This window comes from Sorex fumeus, unplaced genomic scaffold (assembly GCF_029834395.1).
Source record: "Sorex fumeus unplaced genomic scaffold, SorFum_2.1 ptg000044l, whole genome shotgun sequence".
In the NCBI taxonomy this organism is placed as follows: Eukaryota; Metazoa; Chordata; class Mammalia; order Eulipotyphla; family Soricidae; genus Sorex; species Sorex fumeus.
In genome coordinates this window covers 31717820-31741972 of record NW_026606101.1, presented here as the reverse complement: position 1 = coordinate 31741972, position 24153 = coordinate 31717820, and the positions used below count along the sequence as shown (strand labels likewise).

General features: G+C 41.5%; 1 protein-coding gene across 3 annotated transcripts in view; it reads left to right on the top strand.

The window, feature by feature from the left end:
- TASP1 (taspase 1) overlaps positions 1-24153 on the top strand; it is a 326252-nt gene that overhangs the window by 79342 nt on the left and 222757 nt on the right. For all 3 annotated transcript variants that reach the window (XR_008793468.1, XM_056121835.1, XM_056121834.1), the window contains exon 7: positions 5067-5146. Coding sequence is in view for 2 of the 3 variants with exons in the window: in XM_056121835.1 (XP_055977810.1) it covers positions 5067-5146 (80 nt within the window). In the remaining variant the exon portion in view is untranslated. The remainder of the gene's footprint in view (positions 1-5066; positions 5147-24153) is intronic.

Genomic DNA, 24153 nt, shown 5'->3' with positions numbered 1-24153 from the left:
ATTTCTTCTTTACCTGTACACTGATATCTACTGGCTGTTAGAGTGAGAACCCTTTAGGATCTCTGGATTCCTTTCTCTGTGCAGTTTTGTCTTTGTAAACAGTGTGTATTTTGGTTTTTCTCCCTGCTTCCTCTGTCTCTTTTGCTCATGGACTTGACACAGACCCATTCCATATCCCCCAGTGCTCTTGTTGGAAAACTTTTCAGGCAGTACTAAGGTGGAGGAACTATAGGGTTTGCTGTTTCCTTTCTCTTAAGGATCACTGTCCTCTGTTACCTGTTGTCTAACATCTGAAAACTGTTCATGTGTCTGTTTTTCCACTCTCCCCTCCCTCTCCTCCCTCTTGCTTTGGCAAGAGTTTACATTTGTTCCCTATTACTTTGTCTTCAGAATCAGAAAACTCTTAGATGCCTGGAAGTGTTTCTGTGGTAGTTAAAAAAGAGTCAGTAACCAGGTTCTGTGGGTTTCCTAAATAAATATAAACAAATTGATTGTTTTAAAACTTGAATTTATAGGCTGGAGATTGTACAGCAGGTAGGGTACTTGCACCTAGGTTTAATTTTTGGCATCCTATATGGCACCCCCCCAACCCCAGTCCCTGAGCCAGGAATAAGCCCTGAGCACTTCTGGAGTGGCCGCAAAACATTGTGTAGCCTTTTTGCGTCTTCTCATAAAAAGTGTACAGTGGTTTATGAGGGTAACATCCATTGTTCACATAGTGAAGCCAAGTCCCATAGTTGATTACTCTATCTGAGAAATTTAGTTGTTCAGTGTCACATTAGAAGTGGCAAATTACAAATTAGGGAGAATAAAATTTCTTTTTGCTGTAGTAAGAAGTACATTTTCACAGCCACTTAGTGTTAAGCATTCATTTATCTATTCTCATTCATCAGGAAATATTAAGAGTAAGGTGTTACATATAAGGCGTGTTTTCTAAGAAATCTTTAAATTTAAAAAGTTTGTTTATCTGTTTAACTCATTGAAGAAATTTGGGGGAGCATATCTGTTTTTTTAACTGTATCAAAAGTTATTAGTACTTTATAAGCTCAGTGCCTTTTTTTTTTTTTAAATAACCTTCGGGAGAACCTTTGGTAGAACTGTGCTTCTATAAGCTGAAGTTAGTATATATAAAAATTTTCCAATTGTATCTTTTTTTTTTTTTTTTTTTGCTTTTTGGATCATACCTGGTGATGCACAGGGGTTACTCCTGGCTGTGCATGCAGGAGTTACTCCTGGCGGTGCTCAGGGAACCATATGGGATGCTGGGAATCGAACCTGGGTCGGCTGCATGCAAGGCAAATGCCCTACCCGCTATGCTATCTCTCCAGCCCCATCATGTTTTTTCCTAAGTAATGGAGTTTGATTAGGCTAGAAAGAGTATTTGATAATTTCAAAAACTTGGTGGTACTGCCATCTTGTAATATCACATTTCTCCAAGTTTGTAGCTTGAATCATTGTCTTTCATTTTAAGTACAACTTTGATAGCCTTACCAGCTAGAAATAAGGTTGGCAAACTATAATCTGTGATACAAACCCAGTTTATTGGTCAGTTTTGTTTTGTAAATAAAGTTTTATTCTCACAAAGCCAAACTCATTTGTATTTTTTTCTGTGACTGCTTGTGCAGTGTAAAGGGTGAACTAAGTTGTTGCAACAGACATTTTACTCAAGAGACTTAATCTATTTTTCCCTTTATAGGAAAAATTTTGCTAATTCTTAGTATTGAAGTTATAATTTTCAGAATTATGTTTTTTATGATAAGAAAGGAAAATTGTTTTTCTATTTTATGTATTGTGTAAATAAAATATAAAAAGTGCTTAGTAGGCCCTTGAAGTAAAATTAATTTTTGGTACAGTGTTTATCTTTGAATCTATTGTATTTTGTAAATTTACAAATTTTACTACTTTTACATGTGAGTGGGAAAAGAAAATGAAAAAATATGATGAATAAAGGAAATAGAAAATACTAAGCAGAAGGTATGAATTTAGTTGGACTTTTTTTATTCAAATGAGTCTAAAAAGAAAAATAATACAACAGAAAATATAGGTTACTGTTCATATTCAATATATTTGATATATTGATATATATATTTGATCTTAAAGATTTATTAATTTTTTAGATGTCATCTTGTTATATTTTCTAAAAAGTCATTTTATGAGATACTGTTCATGTGTTTACATTTAAATTATGTGATAACCTGGATTTGCTTAAAGTAATCTGGGTTTAGATATAAATAAGTTATATCAGTAATTTATTAGTTTATTAGTAATCGAAGCATGTAATACATTGGGTTCACTATACTTTTCTGTACTTTGCATGTTTAAACATTTTTGTTTTAAACTTAAAAGAAAAAGAGCTAATTTATTATTTAATTTGGTTGCTACATAGGTTATTTCCAAACATAGCACTTTCTCTATTTGTACTTTATGGTTTGTGAGCTTTAACTAACCAATTGTTCTTTTTTTCAGTTTTATGTACTTACAATGAACAGAGAAGTGATAGGTCAAATAAAAATAAGTTTTTAAACTGTTAATAAATAGCTATCAATTTCTTCTTTCTGAGCCACAATAATATATTTTGACTATTGGTGCTTTGAATGTTCTTGATAACTTAGAGCTATAAAATTATACATTTTTATAGTGATTATAGAGTCTGTTCTTTGAAAATAGGCAATTATAATTTGCATCTTTGTGTAGTCATGTATTGATCATGGGATTACTTCTGAGGAAAGTTATCGGGTCATTTTGTCAGTGTGCAGATGTCATGGAGTATAAGTAAAGAAGCTGAGGTAGTATATACTACTACTAACAACCCACCTAGGTTATGTGGAATAAGCTATTGGCTCCACAGTTATATGTGTAATTCATCGTTGACTTAAACATAGCTAAGCATCAATAAGACTGTCCAGTTAATCCTTTTGGCACCACACACAGCTCAGTTCATTGAAGAGCGTCATCACCACCTCACAGTGCCAATTACAGTAAAGTTGCTTTTGTGTTGAAACAATATAGATCTACTTTAGTATAGACGAAGGCAGTATAACACTAAGGAAAATTTGATACCCTAATTTCTTCTTCTTTTTATTTGCTTTTTTGGGTCCCTCTTGGCATTGCTTAAGACTAATTCCTGGCTCCACTTAGGTCATTCCTGGCAGTGCTCAGGTGATCATATGTGTACTGAATGAGAGTCAACCCCATGCAAGGCAAATACCTTACCCACCCCCCACTGTACTCTGTCTCTTTAACTTAATGTTTTGTGTAATATCCTACTTATGTTTATTTTTTGCTTTATAAAGGCAGGAACTATCCTAAATGCTTGGGAAATGAAAAATACAGGTCTATACACTTGCAAACTTTATAGTTTATGTGGGAGAAAAAAAGCCCAATAGATGTAATGTGTAAATAAGGTATATAACATATAAGAAAGTGGGAAAAATGTGAAAAAAAAGTAGAATGAGGAACTGACTTTACCAGGAGAGAACTGTAGTATTTTGGGTATAGTTTTAAATAGGTCTTATCAAAGAGAGAGATTTGAGATGAGAAAATTTGTCATTATGCAAGCGAGGAAGAATTTAAGAGAGAGAATAGTTAGGGGTTATGGTCCTGAGGCAGGAGTGTCTTTCTCATGCTTTGTTTATGTAAGAGGTGAGAGGAATGAGAGGTGAGGTGATGAAGTGAAAAAGATTTGGGATAGATTTGGGAGCAGATAGAGCAGATAGATTCTTATGAAGACTCTAGCTTTTACAATAGAGTTATATAAGTTTTTACAGGGCATTGAGACCAAAACTTGCATGAATTGGCTTGTATTTTATAAGGATTTCAGTGCAGATATGTGGAGAATACACTGGGTTATGGCACAAGACAAGGCAAGCCTGGAAGTGCAGAGGCTAGTGTGACAGCCCAGGTACGTTAGAATTTCTCAGGCCATGTAATGGCAGTGAAGGTGCTATGAAGTGGCCAGGTTCCAGATATAAATACAGAATCAGTGGGGATTTTGAGTTGATTAAGGTAAAATTTTTCTCTAAAGTTTTATTCTTGAAGAATCAAAAGAAAGTTTGGGAAAAATTTGTGCTCCAGACCTGTGTACAGTGCTGGGGATCAAACTAGAGTACAAAGCATGTGAGATAGCACTTAGCCCCTGAACTGTTTCTCCAGTCCCTACTTTAGGGTTTTAAAAATTTGGGGCTGGAGTAGAGCATTTGCCTTGCACGCAGCCAACCCGGATTCGATTCCCAGCATCCCATATGGTCCCCTGAGCATCGCCAGGAGTAATACCTGAGTGCATGAACCAGGAGTAACCCCTGTGCATCGCCGGGTGTGACCCCCCCCCCCCCAAAAAATATACACCATAGTGCTTTAGTCACATAAATGACTCTAAGAGTTATAAATGTATTTTTGTTTCATCCTCATGTAGAATTATAAGTACTTATAATTGTGTTTTGATATTTCTAAACATACCTACTAGTTTTGAGTAGATCTAGGTGTTATACTGGCAAAAATGACAAATGTGAAGACATTCACCTACATTTTTATGATTTTTTTTTTGAACCTGATTGTGCTCAGGGTTACTCTTTGCTCTGTTCAGAGGTCACCCTGGTGGGGCTCAGGGAACCATGTTGGGTGCTGGTGTTCTAACCCAACTTGACCAAATGCAAGGCAAGTTCCCTACTTGCTATACTATCTTTCTGGTCCCGAGGCTTTTATTCTTAGTCCTATTAGGAGATCTTACTATGATAAATCAGAACCATATAGATGCAAAATAAACCTTAAATATTTTTCTAATGAGAAATCAACTATTTTTAATACTCCTGATGTTGAAATTTATGAATTTTTGTTAGATATTGCAAATGAAATTGTATCATGTCCAATTTTGAATTTTTTAGCTTGGGGGAAAATTGAAAAATAAGTTTTCAGGTACATAATATATTATGTAGAATTAATATATTATTTTGTGATAAATCTAGAATTTTACATATATGTCAGAGTTTTTCATTAGTTGCCTTAATTACCTTATTGAATATGTACAAGGTGACACTGAATTTTTAAAAGAATACTTTTTCTGTTGTTAGCTTTTTAGTTGGAGAAGGAGCCTACAGATGGGCAGTAGATCATGGAATACCCTCTTGCCCTCCTAACATCATGACCACGAGTGAGTAAAAACTTTTCAAAATGAAGCTTCTTTGGCATATACACCTGCAAATGTTATATTGCTTTTGATTCAACAGGGCCAACATTTTAAGAAGAAAATTTGTATGTTGAATGAAGTATTTATAGTGCAACCAAATCTAGAAAGTTATCTTATTTTTAAGTCACCTTTCTTTTCTGAGATTTCTTAGTTGTTTTCCTTTTTTTACAAAAGTAGTGCTAAAAGATCCCCTTTAGATTACTTGAAGGGATTATTACTAATAAAATCACAAGAGCACTCCAAGTGAAAAAGAAACAAAAAATGAAGCATCTATTTATTTTGTCATTTTTGTTTTTGGTGCCACACCCAGGGGTGCTGGGACTTACTCCTCTCTTTGTGCTTAGGGACCACAACTGACAGACTTGTAGGATCTTGTGGGATGCTGGGGATTTAAACTGGATCAGCCGTGTGCAGGGCAAGCTACCCTACCGCTATACTATCACTCTGGCCCTTAGCCTTTGCTTGTTTTGTTTTGAGCTGAGTAGTATTTGTGTGTGTGTGTGTGTGTGTGTGTGTGTGTGTGTGTGTGTGTATGTGCTATATCTTATTAATCTACTCATCTGTTGTTAGATGTTTGGGTCGCTTTCAGATATTGGCTATTGTGAATAGTATTGCAAAGATCATACATGTGCTTCTCCCTTTTCAATGAGTGTTTTTGCTTCTTGAGTTATATATTGGAATTGTTCATCATATGGTAGTTCTATTCCTAATTTATTTTGGAAGTCTTTATACTGTTTTCTATAGAGACTGGCTAATTTATGTTTTCCACAGTAGTAAACAAGGATTTTCTTTTTTCTATATTCCTTTTTTTGTGTGTGTATGTGTATATTGGACCACACTGGGCAGTGCTTGGGGGATACTCCTGGCTCTGCACTTAGGAGTTACTTCCAGTGGTGCTCTGGGACTGTATGGGATGTCAGGAATAGAACCTGGGTTGGCTGCGTGCAAGGCAAGAGTCTTACCCACTGTGTTATCTTTCTAGCCTTCTTTTCTCTATATTCCTACTGACACTTGTTATTTCTCACGTTTTTGCTTTCAGCTATTCTAATTTTTTGTTGTTGTTGTTGTTAACTCTTAATAGACCTTTAATGACAGTGGTTTTGTGCTTTAGAACATAAAGACCGAGAGACTGAGCCTTGGAGACAAGTGACACAATCAATAAACAGGAAAGATAGTACTGGCTATAGCCACGTGGGTGCATGTAGCCCTTGTTTTTTCAGTAGTCATCCTTTTGGTCTTGGAAGTAGCCACTATATGTACCCTGATTGTGGTCAAATGCCTGCGTAACGATTATCAACCCTCATTAACGATTGTCTTGCTGATGATGGAGTGTGTGATGGGCGGGTCCAGCTGAAACTGTCAAACAGTGTCTCCATGCTGATAGAGTAGGAGCCACTGCTTTATATGAGAGATGTGTTCGCAGTGATTATTCTTGGAATTTCCTAACAAGCATAGTCTGGACTTTGTTTGCCTCAGGGAAGGGGTCCTGCTCCTTGCCATTCTTCTTTCACTGATGAAGCCGTGGCAGGTCTTCCAGTCATCCATCTTCATAGCCTTGGAAGTAGCAACCACGTGTTCCCTCATTGACTCGTGATGATATTTTCATTGTCTTGTAGTGCCAGGAATGCCATAAAACAGTGCCACCTGAATTTCAGTTGGCATTTAGGGTAGTTATGGGGATTACATTTGTTGTCTCATGTCAGCAAAGCAAAAGCTCTACAAATTACAAATTTATTAATTATTTTGTTCATTTATTTTGGGCCATACTTGACTGTGCTAAGGCTTACTCTGTGTTCAGGGATCACTTCTTTTTTTTTTTTTTTCAAATTTTATTTTCATAAGGTTGCTCACAGTAATTGATTACATTTAATATTTCAACACCAATCCCACCACCATTACACCTTCCCACCACCATTATTTCAAATTTTACTATCACCATGCCTGCCTGCCAGGGGCAGATGCTAGATAATTTTTTTTCTCTTGCTTATTATGAATATCAGAGAGGTTGTGTGGCTGCAAAAGTGGCTGCATGCTTCTGGAATTCTAAAATTGTAAATGGTTGGAGTCCAGAGACATCTCTGTAGGAAGCTAATCCATTTTGAGATTCATTTGTGAATCTTTGGATCAAGGCTGTTGATGTGCTGGGATGGTGCCTGGAGGCAGTTCGTGAGCATGACATCCAGGACCCCACGTGGTTGGACCGCCTGCTGCTGCCATGTGGCCTGGAGTCTTAGTCCCTGACCAAGTACCTGGATTTTTCTTTTGGAAGCTCGTGGGTACCAGGGTTTCATCTGGAGCGGGTGGATCGGGGATCACTTCTGGCAAGCTTGGGGACCATATGCCGTGCTGGGGATTGAATCTGGGTCATCCAAGTGCAAGGCAAGTGCCCTACCTGTTGTACTATCTCTCTAGCCCCCAAATCAGTTAATTTATTGATGGACATTCTGATTGCTTCTAGGTTTTGCCATTAACAGTAATAATTTCATTAATGTTTCTGTACATATCAGTTTAAACATCCTTTTTATTAGAATAGGTTGTGGGAAATAGAATTGCTGGCTCATACCAAATGTGGATTTGCTATTTTGCCGGCTACTGTCTGATCTCACTAATAAGAAATATTATTTCTGTCTACTTTGGAAAAGTTTTCTTTTCTAAAGTTGTTGCCTTTGATAGTCACATTGTGGTTCAGAGCATAAGTTTTTTTTTTTTTGTCTTGGGAAGTTTTCCTATTTTACACTTTGCTCAGATAGATTATGATTACCTGGTATAATATAAATGATTCTTACTCAGTTTCTAGCACATAGAAATACTCAAATGTTAACTGTTAATATTGTTCTTACTACTGTTAATGTGTTGGCTATAAAATATGATCCTCATGATATGATTTCATTAGGTATTAATTAGGTCATCTTTTTTTTGGAGGGGAAAGGGATTTTGCCCACAGGGCTTACTCCTGGTTCTGTGCTCAGGGTTCCCTCCTTGTATGTGCAGGGGACCATATCAAGTGCTGGGGATTGAATTGTTTCAGCCATATGCAAGGCAAGTGAGATAAGGTACTGAGATTAGGTACTTAGAATTAGTTTTTTTGCACAGATAAGAGGTCATTTTAGTCAGATGTACTGTTAAGTGTAATTATATGGGACATGGTTCTCAGCAATGATTCCATGTGAAAACCACTGCAAAGTTTTAAAAAAATTGAAAGCCTCACTACATTCAAAATCTGTTAAACCAGCAACCTTGTACATGTTATCTAGACATTGGTGACCTTTAAAGTTTTGTCATTTTATTTATTTTTTTTCTTTTTGGGTCACACCCAGCGATGCACAGCAGTTACTCCTGGCTCATGCACTCAGGAATTATTCCTGGCGGTGTTCGGGGGACCATATGGGATGCTGGGAATCGAACCTGGGTCAGCTGCGTGCAAGGCAAGCACCCTACCCGCTGTGCTATCGCTCCAGCCCCTAAAGTTTTGTCATTTTAAAGCTCATTTAATTTATAAGAATGCCTGTGGCTGAATTTGTACATTAAAAAATTCTTTTTTTTTTCCCTTATGTAGGAGTACTGCTATTTATTCAGCCACTGATTAGCTCATTGAATTGGGCAGGAACTCCACCTTACTGTTTTTTTCATTTTTTTATAATTTTATTTATTGAATCACCATGATAGCAGTTACAAAGCTTTCGGGTTTAAGTCTTGGTCATACAATGAAACACCCATACCTTCGCCAGTTCCCATTCTCCACCACCAAAAACCCCAGTATACCCCCATCACACACCCTCCCCCTACCTGTGGGGCTGATGATTTCCACATTACTCTCTCTCTCTACTTTGATTACATTCAATATTTTGACATGAGACCCATCATTATTATTTGGGATTTTACCCCAACACTCAGATCTGCTGAAAAGGTAACAGTAGACAATTTGTTTTCTATTGCTGGTTATGAATAACATATGATGTCACGTGGCTGCAGTAGTGACCGCACAATTTTGAAATTCTGAAATTTTAACACTTAAATCTGGGGGGATTTCTGCCAAAAGCCACTGGGTTCCGAGATTTGTTCCTCAGTCTCAGGAGTCATGGCCGTTTAACAGCTTGATCAGTCGCCAGAGAGGCCGTTTGTGGGCGGTGACTCGGGGTCTCGTTGGGACAGGAGGAAAGGGCTGGCTCCACCCCCATCCTGTGAGGCCCCACGTGTCTCATCATTGAGGGCCCAAACCTGACTGTTCAGTGGTCTCCGGAGGATTGCAGCCACCGAGCCTCTAAGGGGGAGCAGGTGGAGGGACAGCACCCTTTCCCCCTGGGGTAGCCTGGTGACAGTAACCTACTGTGGGTCCAGACGTATTTCTGCCAAAAGCCACTGGGTTCCGAGATTTGTTTCTGAGTCTCTGGGATCATGGCCATTAAGCAGCTTGATCAGGAGCCACAGAGGCCGTTTGTGGGCAGCGACTTGGGGTCTTGTTGGGATGGGGAGGAAAGGGCCGGCTCCACTCCCATCCCGTGTGACCCCACGTGTCTTGTCACTGTGGGCCCACTGACTGTCCAGTGGCCTCTGGAGGATGACGGCCACCGGGCCACCAGGGGGAACAGGCCAAGACACAAAACCAATTCCCACCTGGGGTGTCCTGGCGCCTGTAACCTTCTGCAGGGACTGTACACATTTCTGCCAAAAGCCTTTGGATTTTGAGATTTGTTTCTGAGTCTCTGGGATCATGGCCATTAAGCAGTTCAATCAGGAACCAAAGAGGCCATGCCTCCAATTATGTAGCTGAGCCGGAGGTGGTTTGTGGGTGTATTTCCCACATACCTTACTTTTGGCTTTTTACTTTCTTGGTAAACTTTGCCCCAAGTTTTTGGGGTCCGGCCCAAAGGCACAGCAGCAATTTTGGGGTATCTGAAAGTCTGAAGGTGCCATCAGGCTGCTGATGCACTCGCCTCACAGGTACAGATTGACCTGCTGGCGGCACCATACCCCTTGTACATTAAAAAATTCTTTTAGAAGATTCTATGAGTTGAAATAGAAAATAATTTTGTTACCCCTTGGTAAAGGATAACCATAAAAGATTCGTGAAAGCTTAGTATTTATTTCTTTGAATCAAGTTTTACTTATTTATCTTTTGGTTTTCAGTACTACAAACTTTTTGTAGTACAGTTTCATAGCTCTAGATATGTAGAAGACTCATTGCAACAATCACCCAAATCTCTGTGCCATCACACTAACCGATAGCTCCTGTTGCCCGTTCCTTCCACCTTTCTTCTCTTTTCCTCTTAAATCATCATATTTTTAAATAGTCTTTTTAAAATTTTTTATTTTTTATTGAATCACCTTGAGATACATTCACAAAGCTTTCATGTTTGAGTTTCAGTCATAGAATGATCAAACACCTGTCCTTCCACCAGTATATATTTTCCACCACCAATGTCCTCAGGATCCCTCCCCGCTCCTCCCACCCCACCCCCCATCCCTGCCTCTGTGGCAGACAGTTTCCCTCTTTCTCTCTCTACTTTTTGGCACTATGTTTTGCAATACAGATACTGAGAAGCCATCATGTTTGGTCCTTTATCTACTTTCAGCAGATTATCTCCCATCCCGATATATCCCTCCAACCATCATTGACTTCTCTATTCCAGCTGCCTTCTCTCCCAGCTCATGAAGCAGGCTTCCAACTGTGGAGCAGTCTTCCTGGCCCTTGTGTCTACTATCTTTGGGTGTCAGTCTCATATTATATTATTTTATATTCCACAAATGAGTGCAGTCATTCTATGTCTTCCCCCCTCTTTCTGACTCATTTCACTTAACATGATACTTTCCATGTTCATCTACTTACAAGCAAGTTTCCTGACTTCATCTTTCTTAACAGCTGCATAATATTTCATTGTGTAGATGTATCAAAGTTTCTTTAACCAGTAGTTTGTTCTTGGGCATTCAGATTGTTTCCAGATTGTGGCTATTTTGAGCAGTGCTGCAATGAACATACAGGTGCAGATGTCATTTCTACTGTGCTTTTTTGCACTCTCAGGATTTATTCCCAGAAGTGATATTGTTGGGTCATATGGAAGCTCAATTTCTAGTTTTTGAAGGAATGCCCATATTGTTTTCCAAAATGGTGGAGCAGTCGACATTTCCACCAAACAGTGAAAGAGAGTCCCTTTCTCCCCACATCCGCGCCAACACTGGTTGTTCTTGTTCTTCTTGATGTGTGCCAATCTCTGTGGTGTGAGATGATATCTCATTGTTTTGATTTGAATCTCTGTGATGATTAGCAACGTAGAGCATTTTTTACATGCCTTTTTGGCCATGGAATACTATTGAGTTATTTTTCTTGGGGCTGAGGCAATAGTACATTGGTTAGGGCATTTTCCTTGCTCTTGGCCATCTTGAGTTTGATCTCTCACACCTCATATGATCCCTCAAGGCTGCCAGCAGTGATATCTGAATGCAGAGCCAGGAGTTACCTCTCAGTGCCACCAGTGTGTCCCTCAAAGAAAAATAAAAGCCAAACATAATGTAAAAAGAGAGTAATTCTTTTGTCATCTAGTGATCTAGTTTGATTAGTTTGTTTTTGGGTCATATCTGACAGTGTTCAGGGCCTACTCCTGGCTCTGTGCTCACTTCTGGTGGTGCTTAGGTGGTGCCAGAAACCCAAGCACCCCCACATCGTCACCACTGTTCTGTCTGTCTAACCCCTACCTTCTTCCCTTATTTCACATCATGAAGGAGCTAACATTTGTCCTTCACATATTTTACTGATATTAATAGCCTTGTGACAAGAGATAGGCTAAATTTTGAGGTCCTAGGAAATAGTATGTGAGAGTAGCACATCAATCCCTGGATAGCTTTGGTGTAACAGTTACTCAGTGGTTTAAGCGAGGACACTTCTTTTGTGAGCTGCAGCAGGTGGAGCCAGTTTCCAGGGAGCTCGTATGCTAGGTGTCCAATGTGTGCTGTTCGGGACAGCCAATGCTCAGAGGCCCACTGCTTGGCTCTTGGCTCTTTGACATGTGTGCTCCCAGCAGTACTCATTGCTCCACCGATTTCTGCTTTGTTCTCTGTCCATGCATGTGTGTAAGAACTGCCCTTGATTTCTGCCAACTGTTTGCGTGGGAGTGCAGGCCAAGAAGAGGACTAGAACTGGGGAGAGATCAGCTGTATGTCTTGTTTTCCCAACTCTTAGATATTTGCATTATCTGACTGGCTACAGCCCAGACAGGTGAGATTTAAAATGACCCAGTGGATCAGGATCATCTTGAATATCTAGAGCCACCTGCAATACCCTCGACTTCTGCTGTAATAGCCTCAAAAAAGTCTTCGGTTAATTGACTTTCATTTTAAAGTATTAATACTCTAGTAATGTCTGCTACCTTAAAGCCTAGTTGATATTAATATAAAAGCTTCCATTTGTTTTGTTTAGTGTTTCCATACATTTTCCATCTTTTTCTTTTCTTCCTTTTTTTTTCTTGCTTTTTTAAGTTACACCCGGTGATGTTCAGGGATTACTTGTGGCTCTGCATTCCAAATTTACTCCTAACAGTGCTCTGGGGACCATATGGAATGCTGCGGATTGAACCAAGGTTGGCCACATGCAAGGCAACTCCCTACCTGCTGTATGTTTTTGACTTTTTGGATCACACCCGGGTCAATTCTCAGTGGTTAGTCCTGGCTCTGTACTCAGAAATTACTCCTGGCGGTGCTGAGGGGACCATATGGGATGCAGGGGGTCAAATCCGAGTCAGCCACATGCAAGTCAAATGCCCTACTGGCTGTAATATCACTCTGGCCCCCATCATTTTATTTTCAACATCTCATATTTTTATATTTAAGATATGCCTCTAAGAGACAACACACATAAAAATTGGTGAAAAGACCTATCTGTACTTTTGGTGTAGTAAATTAACTTACTTTTAATATAATTATGTATTTGGATAGGATTGTATCTTTTTGGAGGTACATGTAATAATGGAATCTATATTTCATTTTCTGTTTATCTCATGTGTTCTGCATCTCCTTCTATCCCACTTTCTATCCCATTTAGAAAGGATTATTTCTTATTTTATACTTTCCCTTCAAAGAATATTTACTTTTATCTTCTCTTACCATTTCTAGGAATTAACCTAGAGATTTAAAATGCATACTTATGAAAATCTGTGAACAGAAAACTATTTCTTTTGACAAGTTCTTAGACATTGTCAAGGTTAGAGGATACTTTAATAAGTTCCATTTAATATCTTCCTAAATTTTGGTTTTAGTATTTTAAGTACTATATATATTTAAAACACTATGAGATACTGTTTTATTATAGACATCATCTATAATGTTTATTATAGATTTACCTATATACCCTTTCCTTTCATTTAATTTACCCCCTTCTGTTTGTTTTTGAGCTTTCTCTATTATTTTCTGTTTCTAGAGAAAATCCTTTAGTGTTTTTATTTGTGCAGATCTTGCTGACGATTAATTATTCTTACTTAAACATTTTTTAACCTTTATCTTTGAAGTCATTTTTCATTGAAGTAGCATTCTCATTAATATATCTTCTGAGCATACTGCACGTAATCAGCTTACCCTCTTTTTTTCCCTCCTGTGGGAATATACCATTTTTTAAAAAATTTTCATAAAGTTGTTCACAATAATGGGTTACATTCAGTATTTCAACACCAATTCCACCACCATTACTCCTTCCCACCACCATTATTTCTAATTTTTTGACCACCGCTGAAGCCTGCCCCAGAGGTGATGCTGGATAATTTATTTTGTAATGCTTATGAATAGTATGAGATGTCGTTTGGTCACAAATGCAGGAATTCTATAATTTTAGATAATTGGGGTCTGGGGACATCTCTGCAGCCAGCTGCTCAGTTCCAAGATTCATTTTTGTGTCTCAGGATCATGGCCATTAGAGGCAGTTTGTGGGTGTGGCATCCAGGGTCCCATGGGGTGGGGTATAGATAGGAAGGAGCAGCCCATTCCCAACTCCTTGCAGCCCACCCTCTTTATTTTTTATTTATTTATTGAATCACCGTGAAAACAGTCACAAAGCCTTTCAGTTCAAGTCTCGGTCAGTCATACAGTGATCAAACACCCATCCCTTCACTAGTGCACATTTTCCACCACTAAGAACCCCAGTATACCCCCCCTTCCACCCACCCCCTGCCTGTGTGGCAGATTTCCACTTTATTTCTCTCTCTTACATTGATCACATTCAGTATTACCACAAAAGACCCAACATAGTTAATTTGGAATTTTCCCCAACATTCAGACCTGCCCCAGAGACATCATTAGATAATTAGTTTTCTATTGCTGATTATGAAAGCATATGATGTCATGTGGACACAATAACAGCCACGCAAATTTGGATTTCTGATATTCTAGTAATAAACCTAGAGTGATTACTGCCAGAAGCCCCTGGGTTCCGAGATTGGTATGTGTGCCTCTCGGTTCATGGTCAGTTAGAAGCTGGAGGAGGCATTTGAGGGTGGCAACCTGGAGCATTGTCATGGCGGGGAGCATGACTGATTCCACCCCCCATCCCATAAAGCCCCACGTGGCTTGTCAGTGCAGTCTCATACCTGGCTGTTCATTAGGCTCTAAAAGATGCAGGCCACCATGCCGCTGCCTCAAAGGGGGACAGGCGGAGGGACAGACACCCTTCCCCTCCCAGAGTGGCATAGCACCATAGTTAAATACACAGACCAGGTGCATTTTGGTTGGGCATTTTATTTTGCTCAGATTTTCCCAACACCATTCAAGCCTGTTTTTCAGGCACAAATGCTAGATCATTTACTTTCCATTGATCATTTGCATATCAGGAAATGCAAATAGTTCGGAAAATAGTCCTGGTACCCGCATGCCAGAGCCATGCTTGTAGAAGATCATGGTTCCCAGGATTCCATCTGGAGAATTCAGGGAGACAGCACCTACCCCATCTAGGACCTCCTGGTGATATCAGCTCTGAATGGAGCCTGGAGAATTCTCCAGGAGTTGTAGAGCCTTCCAGCTATTTTTTTTCTTTGCTGCTGTGTGCTGTAAGATGGCGCTGGGGATGGGTTGTGGGTGTGACTTTTGGAATCAGATGTTGCCTGGGAGCCATGGGAAGCCCACCCTCTTGAGTTTTTATTTTGCTGTTGAAAATACTGGTATCATTCTAACTGCTTACTTTTTTTTAAAAAATTTTTTTTTTATTAGTGAAACACCTTGAGGTACAGTTGTAGACTTACAAACTTTCGTGCTTGGGTTTCAGTTATGCAATGATCGAGTACCCATTCCTTCACCAGTGCCCATTCTCCACCACCACCATTGAACCCAGTAACCTTCCCTGCCCAAGCCCCCCCTCCCCCCCCCCCCCCATCACCTTTGTGGCAGGGCATTCCCTTTTGCTCTCTCTTTCCTTTAGGGAGTTGTGGTTTGCAATAGAGGTTTTGAGTGGTTCAGTCTATAGTCTACTTTCAGCATGCATCTCGCATCCTGAGTGAGTCCTCCAAACACCCTTTATTTGGTGTTTCCTTCTCTATCTGAGCTACCTTTTCCCCAGCATCTGCTGCCGGCTTAAAAGCTGTGTAGTGGACCTCCTGGTACTTATCTCAACTATTCTTGGGTATTCGTCTCCCATTCTGTTACTTTATATTCCCCAGATGAGTGCAGACTTTCTACTTCTGTCCCTCTCTTTCTGACTCATTTCACTGAGCATGATATTTTCCATGTAGAACCACTTGTATGTAAATTTTATGACTTCATCTTTTCTAACTGCTATATAGTATTCCATTGTGTAGATGTACCAAAGTTTCTTTAACCAGTCATCTGTTCTCGGGCACTCGGGTTTTTTCCAGATTTTGGCTATTGTGAACAGTGCAGCAATGAATGTACAAGTGCAGATGTCATTTCGACTATACTTTTTTGCCTCTCTGGGATATATTCCCAGGAGTGGTATTGCTGGTTCAAATGGGAGCTCAATTTCTAATTTTTTGAGAATCGTCCATACTGTTTTCCAAAAGGGCTGAACTAGTCAGCATTCTCAGCAGAAGTGAAGGAGAGTCCCTTTGTCCCCACATTCATGCCAACACCGGTTGTTTTTGTTCTTTTGGATGTGGGCCAGTCTCTGTGGTGTGAGATGATGTCTCGTTATTGTTTTGGTCTGCATCTCCTTGATGATTAGTGATGTAGAGCATTTTCTCACGTGCCTTTTAGCCATTTGGATTTCTTCTTTGACAGAGTTTCTGTTCATTTCTTCACCCCATTTTTGATGGGGTTGGATGCTTTCTTCTTGTGAAGTTCAAGCAGTGCTTCGTATGTCCATATCAACTCCTTATTGGATGGGTATTGAGTGAATATCCTTTCCCGTTCTGTAGATTGTCTTCGTATTTCGGTCACTGTATCTTTTGCAGTGTGCAGAAACTTCTTAGTTTAGTATACTCCCATTTGTTTATCTCTGTTTCCACTTGGCTGGTCAGTGTCATGTCATCTTTGAAGATACCATTAGCCTCAATATTGTGGAGGGTTTTGCCAACCTTGTCTTCAGTGTACCCATATGGATTCTGGTCTAATGTTGAGGTCTTTAATCCATTTTGATCTGACTTTTGTGCATGGTGTTAAGTTGAGGTCTAGGCCCATTTTTTTGCGTGTGGTTGTTCAGTTATGCAAGCACCATTTGTTAAAGAGGCTTTCCTTGCTCCATTTCACATTTATTGCTCTTTTATCAAAGATTAGATGTTTATACATTTGGGGTTGTGTGTAGGGATATTCCACCCTGTTCGATTGGTTTGCAGCTCTGCCTTTGTTCCAGTACCATACTGTTTTAATTGTTACCGCTTTGTAGTAGAGTTTGTGGTTGGAGAGGGTGATCCCTCCCATCGTCTTTTTCCCAAGAATTGCTTTAACTATTCGTGGACGTTTGTTGTTCCAAATGAATTTTAGAAGTACTTGATTCATTTCTTTGAAGAATTTCATTTTATAGGGATCACATTGAATCTATATAGTGCCTTGGGGTGTATTGCCATTTTGACAATATTTTTCCTTCCTATCCATGAGCATGGGATATTTTTTCCATTTCCTCATGTCCTCTTTTATTTCGTGGAGTAGCATTTTGTACTTTTCATTGTAGACGTTCTTTACCTCCTTAGTTAAGCTGATTCCGAGGTACTTGATTTTCTGGGGCATGATTTTGAACGGGATTGCTTTTTGCATGTCTCTTTCCTCTGTCTCATTTGCGTATAGTAAAGCCATGAATTTTTGGGTACTGATTTTATAACCTGTGACTTTACTGTAAAAGTCTATTGTTTCTAGGAGTTTCTTAGTAGAGGCTTTAGGATTCTCTAGATACAGTATCATATCATCTGCAGATATTGATATCTTATTTCTTCTTTCCTATCTGAATGCCCTTACTATCTTTTTTCTTGCCTAACTGCTATTGCAAGTACTTCTCTTACTATATTGAACAGAAGTGTTTAGAGTGGGCATCCTTGTCTTGTTCCTGATCTTAGAAGGAAGGTTCTTAGTTTTATGATGAGTTTATGATGAGTTTAGTTTTATGATGAGTTTTCATCATAAACGATGTTGGATTTTTTAAAAATTTATTATTTATTGAATCACTGTGGGAAAAGCTACAAAGCTTTCAGGTTTAGGTCTCAGTCATGTAAATATCAAACACATTTCTCTTTACCAATACTTATTTTTTACCACGAAGAACCCCAATAAACCCCCCCCCCCCAATGGCTGTGAGGCAGATGAATTCTAGTTAACACTCTATCTACTTTGACTAGATTTATTGTTTCGATAAAAGATGCACCATTATTATTTAGACTCCCCTCCCCCCCCAAATCAGCCATGCTGAAAAAGCATGTGAAATGAATTGCTTTCTTCAGCTGGGTTCAAGAATTAAATGATGTTGCGGCTGCGCAATTTTAGATTTCTGCTGTTCTACTTTTTAACCCTGAAAGTATTTCTACTGAAAGTCAGATAATTAAGAGATTGGTTTTTGTGCTCTGGGGCCGTGGCCGTGCCGGAGAGCCGCTCCTGGGGGGCAACTGGTGACCTCAGTAGGGCATGAGGAACCGGCCGGAACACCCCCCTTCCCATGAGGTTTTAGTCGCCCCTGTACCTCCGGCTCAGACCTGCTCTCCACAAGGCTCCCATGCAGCCGCCATCTTTCTTTCCAGAGGGGGGAGGGCGGAGGGGAGTAACACCCTTTCCCCTCTGGGCAGGCATGATGGTGTGGATTAACACATAGTCCGTTCACTTTTCTGCTCCAAACTGCTGGTTTCTACATTAAGTCCTTGTACTTCTGGGGCCGTGGCCGTGCCGGAGAGCCGCTTGTGGGGGGCAACTGGTGACCTCGGTAGGGCATGAGGAACTGGCCAGAACGCCCCCCTTCCCATGAGGTTTTAGTCGCCCCCGCACCCCCGGCTCAGACCTGCTCTCCACAGGGCTCCCATGCGGCCGCCATCTTTCTTTCCAGAGGGGGGAGGGCGGAGGGGGGATGTTGGATTTTGACAAATGCTTTCTCTGCATCTATTGATATTATCATATGGTTTTTATCTTCACTTTTGTTGATATGATGGATTATGTTGATTGATATCCAATTGTTAAACCATCCTTGCATCCCAGGGATGAATCCCACTTGGTCGTAGTGTATGATATTTTTGATGAGTTGTTGATTTTATTTACTAATATTATGTTGAGGATCTTCACATCTGTGTTCATCAGAGATACTGGCCTGTAATTTTCTTTGTTAGTGGTGTCTTTGTTTGCTTTTGGTGTTAGGGAGGTATGTGCCTCAGTGGAACTGTTTGGGAGAGTTCCTGTTTTTTCAATTTCCTGGAAAAGCTTGAGAAGAACTGGCAACAGGTCTTCTTTAAATGTTTGGAAGAATTCTCTAGTGAATCCATCTGGTTTGGGTTTTGTTTGTGGGAAGACTTTTGATTACGGGTTCAATTTCTTTGAATTAATGAGTCTATTCAGGTATTCCAAGTCTTCTTGCCTCAGTCTTGGGAGATTATAGGAATCCAGGAATTTATCCTTCTCTTCTTGGTTCTCTAGTTTAGTGGCATACAGACTCTCAAAGTAGTCTCTGATGATATTTGAATTTCATTGGTTTCTGTTGTGATTTTTTCATTTCTGATTCAGTTTACTAGCGTTTTATGTCTCTCTTTCTTTGTGAGTCTTGCTAGTGTTTTATCAATCTTGTTTATTTTCTCAAAGAACCAGCTCTTGGTTTCATTGACCTTTCAGATTGTTTTTGGGGCTTCAATGTCCTTAATTTCTGCTCTAAGTTTTATTATTTCTTTCCTTCGGCCGGGTTTGAGTTCCTTTTGTTGATCTTTACCTAGGATCTTGAGCTATGTAGTCAAGTTATCTATGTGGGCCCTTTCTTCATTCCTGAGGAATGCTTGCAAAGCTATAAATTTTCCTCTTAGCATGGCTTTAGCTGTGCCCCATAGGTTCTGGTAGCTCGTGTCTTCATTCTCATTTGTTTCCAGGTATCTTATGATTTCTTTCTTGACTTCCTTCCTGACCCACTCATAGTTCAACATTGAGTTGTTTAATTTCCAGGTGTTTGATTTGTTTCTTCGTGTTTGTGTGTGATTCGCTTATATCTTCAGTGTATTGTGGTCTGAAAATATTGTTAATACAATTTCTATCTTCTTAATTCTATTGAGGTATGTTTTTTTTTTTACAGTTAGCCTCTGATTATCTTTTTTTTTAAAATTTTTTTTAATTAATTAATTTATTTATTGAATCACCATGGGAAAGGTTACAAAGCTTTCAGGTTTAGGTCTCAGTCATGCAAATATCAAGCACATTTCCCTTTACCAAAACTTATTTTTTACCATGAAGAACCCCAATAAAACCCCACCCCCCACCCCTCCCAGTCCCTGTGGGGCAGATGAATTCTAGTTAACACTCTATCTGCTTTGATTAGATTCATTGTTTCAATAAAAGATTCACCACTATTATTTAGAGTTTACCCCCCCCCCCCCCCCCGAATCAGACATGCTGACAAAGCATTGTGAAGTGATTTGCTTTCTACAGCTGGGTTCAAGAATTAAATGTTGGTTTTGGATTTCTGCTATTTTACTTATTGACCCTGGAAGTATTTCTACTGAAAGTCAGATAGTTAAGAAATTGGTTTCTGTGCTCTGGAGTCGTGGCCGTGCTGGAGAGCCGCTAGTGGGGGGCAACTGGTGGCCTCGGTAGGGCGTGAAGGGCAGACCGAAACGCCCCCCTTCCCATGAGGTTTTAGTCGCCCCCAGTCCCCCGGCTCATACCTGCTGTCCACAAGGCTCCCATGCGGCCGCCATCTTTCTTTCCAGAGAGGAGAAGGCGACCGGGGCAACACCCTTTCCCCTCCGGACAGACCTGATGGCCTGGATTAACGCATAGTCCGTTCACTTTTCTGCTCCAAGCTGTCGGGTTCTGCATTAAGTCCTTGTGCTTCTGGGGCCGTGGCCATGCTGGAGAGCCGCTCGTGGGGGGCAACTGGTGACCTCGGTAGGGCGTGAAGGACGGACCGGAACGCCCCCCTTCCCATGAGGTTTTAGTTGCCCCCACATCCCCGGCTCATACCTGCTGTCCACAAGGCTCCCATGCGGCCGCCATCTTTCTTTCCAGAGAGGAGAAGGCGACTGGGGCAACACCCTTTCCCCTCCGGACAGACCTGATGGCCTAGATTAACGCAGTCGTTCACTTTTCTGCTCCAAGCTGCCGGGTTCTGCATTAAGTCCTTGTGCTTCTGGGGCCGTGGCCGTGCTGGAGAGCCGCTCGCGGGAGGCACCTGGTGACCTCGGTAGGGCGTGAAGGACGGACCGGAACGCCCCCCTTCCCATGAGGTTTTAGTCGCCCCCTCACCCCCGGCTCATACCTGCTGTCCACAAGGCTCCCATGTGGCCACCATCTTTCTTTCCAGAGGGAGGAGGGCGGAAGGGACCAACACCCTTTCGCCTCCGGGCAGACCTGATGGCCTGGATTAACGCATAGTCCGTTCACTTTTCTGCTCCAAGCTGTCGGGTTCTGCATTAAGTCCTTGTGCTTCTGGGGCCGTGGTCGTGCTGGAGAGCCGCTCGCGGGGGGTAAGTGGTGACCTCGGTAGGGCATGAAGGACGGACCTGAACACTCCCCTTCCCATGAGGTTTTAGTTGCCCCCACACCCCCGGCTCATTCCTGCTGTCCACAAGGCTCCCATGTGGCCGCCATCTTTCTTTCCAGAGAGGAGAGGGCAAATGGGGCAACACCCTTTCCCCTCCGGACAGTCATGATGGCCTGGATTAACGCATAGCCCGTTCACTTTTCTGCTCCAAGCTGCTGGGTTATGCATTAAGTCCTTGTGTTTCTGGAACTGTGGCCGTGCTCCAAACTTAACTATGATTTTCAGAGAGAAACGTTGGGTCATTTACTTCCCATGGATCACTTTGTATATAGAGAGATGTCGCGCGGCCGCGTGAGGGGCCGCGCGGTTTTGAGGAAAAGTCCAAGTTCCCGCATACTCGAGCTGTGGTTGTAGAGGCTTCTGGTCACCGGGGTTCCATCTGGGGGAGGCGGGATGCGGTACCTACCCCATCTGGGGCTTCCCGATGATCTCGGCTCTTTTTGGAACCTGTTTGTTTTTTTTTTTTTCCTTCGGGATCTGTGGATCCCGCCCTCCATGTTGTTCTTCTCTTCAGCTGAATGCTGTAAATATGGTGCTGGGGGGCGGGCTGTGGGCGTGACTTCCGGAATCTGAGGTTACCTGGGAGTTGCAGTCCCGGCAGATTTGAGGAAAAGTCCAAGTTCCCGCATACTCGAGCTGTGGTTGTAGAGGCTTCTGGTCACCGGGGTTCCATCTGGGGGAGGCGGGATGCAGTACCTACCCCATCTGGGGCTTCCTGATGATCTCGGCTCTTTTTGGAACCTGTTTTTTTTTTTTTTTTCTCCTTCGGGATCTGTGGATCCCACCCTCCATGTTGTTCTTCTCTTCGGCTGAATGCTGTCAATATGGCGCTGGGGGGCGGGCTGTGGGCGTGACTTCCGGAATCTGAGGTTACCTGGGAGTTGCAGTCCCGGCAGATTTGAGGAAAAGTCCAAGTTCCCGCATACTCGAGCTGTGGTTGTAGAGGCTTCTGGTCACCGGGGTTCCATCTGGGGGAGGCGGGATGCGGTACCTACCCCATCTGGGGCTTCCCGATGATCTCGGCTCTTTTTGGAACCTGTTTGTTTTTTTTTTTTTCCTTCGGGATCTGTGGATCCCGCCCTCCATGTTGTTCTTCTCTTCAGCTGAATGCTGTAAATATGGTGCTGGGGGGCGGGCTGTGGGCGTGACTTCCGGAATCTGAGGTTACCTGGGAGTTGCAGTCCCGGCAGATTTGAGGAAAAGTCCAAGTTCCCGCATACTCGAGCTGTGGTTGTAGAGGCTTCTGGTCACCGGGGTTCCATCTGGGGGAGGCGGGATGCGGTACCTACCCCATCTGGGGCTTCCCGATGATCTCGGCTCTTTTTGGAACCTGGTTTTTTTTTTTTTTTTCCCTTTGGGATCTGTGGATCCTGCCCTCCATGTTGTTCTTCTCTTCAGCTGAATGCTGTAAATATGGCGCTGGGGGGCGGGCTGTGGGCGTGACTTCCGGAATCTGAGGTTACCTGGGAGTTGCAGTCCCGGCAGATTTGAGGAAAAGTCCAAGTTCCCGCATACTCGAGCTGTGGTTGTAGAGGCTTCTGGTCACCGGGGTTCCATCTGGGGGAGGCGGGATGTGGTACCTACCCCATCTGGGGCTTCCCGATGATCTCGGCTCTTTTTCGAACCTGTTTTTTTTTTTTTCCTTCGGGATCTGTGGATCCCGCCCTCCATGTTGTTCTTCTCTTCAGCTGAATGCTGTAAATATGGCGCTGGGGGGCGGGCTGTGGGCGTGACTTCCGGAATCTGAGGTTACCTGGGAGTTGCAGTCCCGGCAGATTTGAGGAAAAGTCCAAGTTCCCGCATACTCGAGCTGTGGTTGTAGAGGCTTCTGGTCACCGGGGTTCCATCTGGGGGAGGCGGGATGCGGTACCTACCCCATCTGGGGCTTCCCGATGATCTCGGCTCTTTTTGGAACCTGTTTTTTTTTTTTCTTTTTCCTTCGGGATCTGCGGATCCCGCCCTCCATGTTGTTCTTCTCTTCAGCTGAATCTTGAGGTATGTTTTGTGACCTAGCACGTGGTCTATTTTGGAGAATGTTCCATGTGCACTGGAAAAGAATGTGTATTCTTTCTTTTTGGGGTGTAAAGCCCTGTATAGGTCTGTTAGCTATCTCTCTTCTATTTCTTCCTTCAAAGCCAATGTTTCCTTGCTGAGATTTGTTCTTGTTGATCTATTCAGAGGTGATAAGGCGATGTTGAAGTCTCTGACTACTATTGTATTGCTGGCAATGTCCTCCTTAAAATCTGTTAGCAGTTGTTTTAAGTATTTAGCTGGTCCCTTGTTAGATGCATATATATTTAAGAGTGTGATTTCTTCCTGTTTTACATATCCCTTGATAAATAGAAAATGGCCTTCACTCTCCCTTCTAATATTTTTCAACTTGAAATCTATGTTGTCGGATACTAGTATGGCCACCTCAGGTTTTTTGAGGGAGTTGTTTGCTTGCAGGATTGTTTTCCATCATTTAACTTTGAGTCTGTGTTTGTTCTGACTGTTCAGATGAGTTTCTGAATGTTGGCAGCAGAATGTGGGTTTCAGTTTCTGGATTCATTTTGCTACTCTATGTTTCTTGATTGGTGTATTTAGACCATTGACATTGAGAGAGATTATTGTCATGGGGTTTTGTGCCATCTTTCTGTAAGGGTTTGTTGTGCTTATAGGTGTTTTCCTTCTTGAATTACAGGAACTGTTTTAGTCCTTCTTTTAGGTTTGGTTTTGTGTCTGTGAAGTTCCTGAGTTGTTCATCTATAAAACGGTGTATCATTCTATCAAGGTTGAGTGAGAGTTTAGCTGGATTCTTGGTGAGGCGTTCAGTTCATTGAGTTCTTTCACTATA